We start from the raw sequence: 1,809 nt of genomic DNA, 5'->3' as shown, positions 1-1,809 counted from the left end.
TGTACTGACAGTGATGTAAAAATGAGAAGAAAAACTTTTATGCTCAATTTGGCGAGAGAATTGGTGCTAGACCATATGAAATTCCGGGTGTACAATGAAAGGTTGCCACGAGAACTAAGAATGATGCTCACCAGGGTTCTTGGCCAAGATCTACCCCTCCTCCACCAATTATTCAATCTAATCCACAAAGTGCAAGAAAATTGTGTTCAACTTGTCCCCATAAAATAAAAAGGGTAACAAGGTATTGCTGTTGTGATTGCTTAAAGCCAATTTGCCTCCAGTGCTCTAAGCCTTTGTGAAACCTGCCAGGAAAGGTTGTAGTTTTTATACATATATATATATACATATGATCTCAAGTCTTAAGACTGTTTAACTTAAGTGCACATTAAGCAAAATCTAAAATTTTTGCTACATAAATTATAACATGAAATATTTTTGTTTGTTAAGTTATAGGCTTTAATGTGCAACTTAACATTTTTCGTTACTTTTTTTTACCACTGGATTTATTACTTTTTGTTATCAACTGTTAAATTGAAGTCTAAATAATAAAAAATTAAAAACATTTGTTAAAAAAAAAATTATTTTTGAGTTGTTTTTTGCTGTTCTAATATACGTCTATGTTTTTTGCAGAAAAATCATGCCATATCGATAAATAACACATAACACCAATTTTCGCTTTGAATTAGAAAAATAGCTTTATAAATAATAACTTAAACTTATAAGCAATAAACAAAAATGGTTTTATTAGTTTTACAAAACGGAACTTGGAAAATATAAGACATAGAAATGTTGTCTGGCAGTCTACCACGTCATTAGAATTGTTAGAACTATATCACGTCAGTCCCAGAGGGTTAAAGGGTGTATTGTGTAAGTAAGATTATTTCCGACCTGACAGCAAGGCTTTGCTTTCATAACGTCATTACGTAAATAATCAGTTACATTTATTTCAACTGCTAGTTTTATTGTTAATTTTTCACTTAAACATCATTATTAGATAGAAGTCGTACATATTTGCTCTGCAATTACATAAACCAGTTAGTCCTCAAATTTGGGGGCAGGAGATTTAATATTACTATAATCCCTTATTGGCGAATAGAACTGAAATAATATTTATATGAGCAACCAGATAATAATAAATATCTACTTTTAACCTTGTATTGCTTTTCTTTATACTCTTGCCATGGCTCGGGATTGGATGAACGATTCCAAGTTACATCAGGATTTCTTGTAGCTAACCGCATAGTGTAATATACTGCTCCAAGTGCACCAGCCCCGACGCACACATATAATGGGATTAACTGTACCAAAATTATGAAGAATGGAGACAAATGGCAATAGTTAACTTACCGCAGGATTTTTTTTTAAACTCTGTAATCCTAACCCTTGCATCCTATAGTATTCTCTTTCAAGTAACAAACTATGTCTTATTTGATTCTGTTATGCAACATGCTTCGAGCTCACGCATGTTAAATGCTCATCGATTATCGATACAACTTACTTCAATAAAGTACGATATCGCTATCGATATACAGAAAACTGTTACCCGGGCGAAACATATTCACGAAAGTACTTGTATGGTAAGTGTATTCAACTAAGTGAAATTTGTCACTACAAGAAGGGAATAGTTAAGTAACACTACGTTCGGACTAACATTGAAGACATCTTGAAAACACTTTTGTTCGTTATGGAATCTAAGTCGTTTAGACCGACAATATGGGTTTTCGATCAGTTTTCTCTGACAACCCACAAATTTATTTGTTTGTTAACATTTCGAGCAACGAGAATGGTAAATTTTAGATGCCTTAACCC

The 1,809-nt window shown here is 32.8% G+C and overlaps 1 protein-coding gene across 1 annotated transcript; it reads right to left on the bottom strand.

Moving 5' to 3' along the window:
* Positions 1-719: 719 nt before the first annotated feature.
* LOC108965142 (cytochrome c oxidase subunit NDUFA4) lies at positions 720-1,482 on the bottom strand. The gene is made up of 3 exons (XM_018927360.1): positions 1,348-1,482; positions 1,152-1,298; positions 720-1,098 (listed from the first exon to the last, which is right to left on the bottom strand). Exons 1-3 carry the CDS (start codon positions 1,387-1,389, stop codon positions 1,036-1,038), a joined length of 252 nt encoding a protein of 83 aa, XP_018782905.1. The 5' UTR covers positions 1,390-1,482; the 3' UTR covers positions 720-1,035.
* Positions 1,483-1,809: the final 327 nt, after the last annotated feature.

The sequence above is a fragment of the Bactrocera latifrons genome, unplaced genomic scaffold (genome assembly GCF_001853355.1).
Source record: "Bactrocera latifrons isolate USDA-ARS-PBARC rearing strain unplaced genomic scaffold, ASM185335v1 scaffold_1340, whole genome shotgun sequence".
Lineage (NCBI taxonomy): Eukaryota > Metazoa > Arthropoda > Insecta > Diptera > Tephritidae > Bactrocera > Bactrocera latifrons.
The sequence above is the reverse complement of the archived record's forward strand: the minus strand, read 5'-3'. Positions and strand labels throughout refer to the sequence as shown.

What these genes read in the sequence shown, in the direction of transcription:
- LOC108965142 (XM_018927360.1), bottom strand. Translation starts at nt 1,389, where the DNA reads ATGCAAGGGTTAGGATTACAGAGTTTAAAAAAAAATCCTGCG. An exon ending in GTTTAAAAAAAAATCCTGCG is followed by an intron (nt 1,299 to 1,347) that starts GTAAGTTAACTA and finishes ATTTTGGTACAG; the next exon opens with TTAATCCCATTATATGTGTG. An exon ending in ATAAAGAAAAGCAATACAAG is followed by an intron (nt 1,099 to 1,151) that starts GTTAAAAGTAGA and finishes ATATTATTTCAG; the next exon opens with TTCTATTCGCCAATAAGGGA.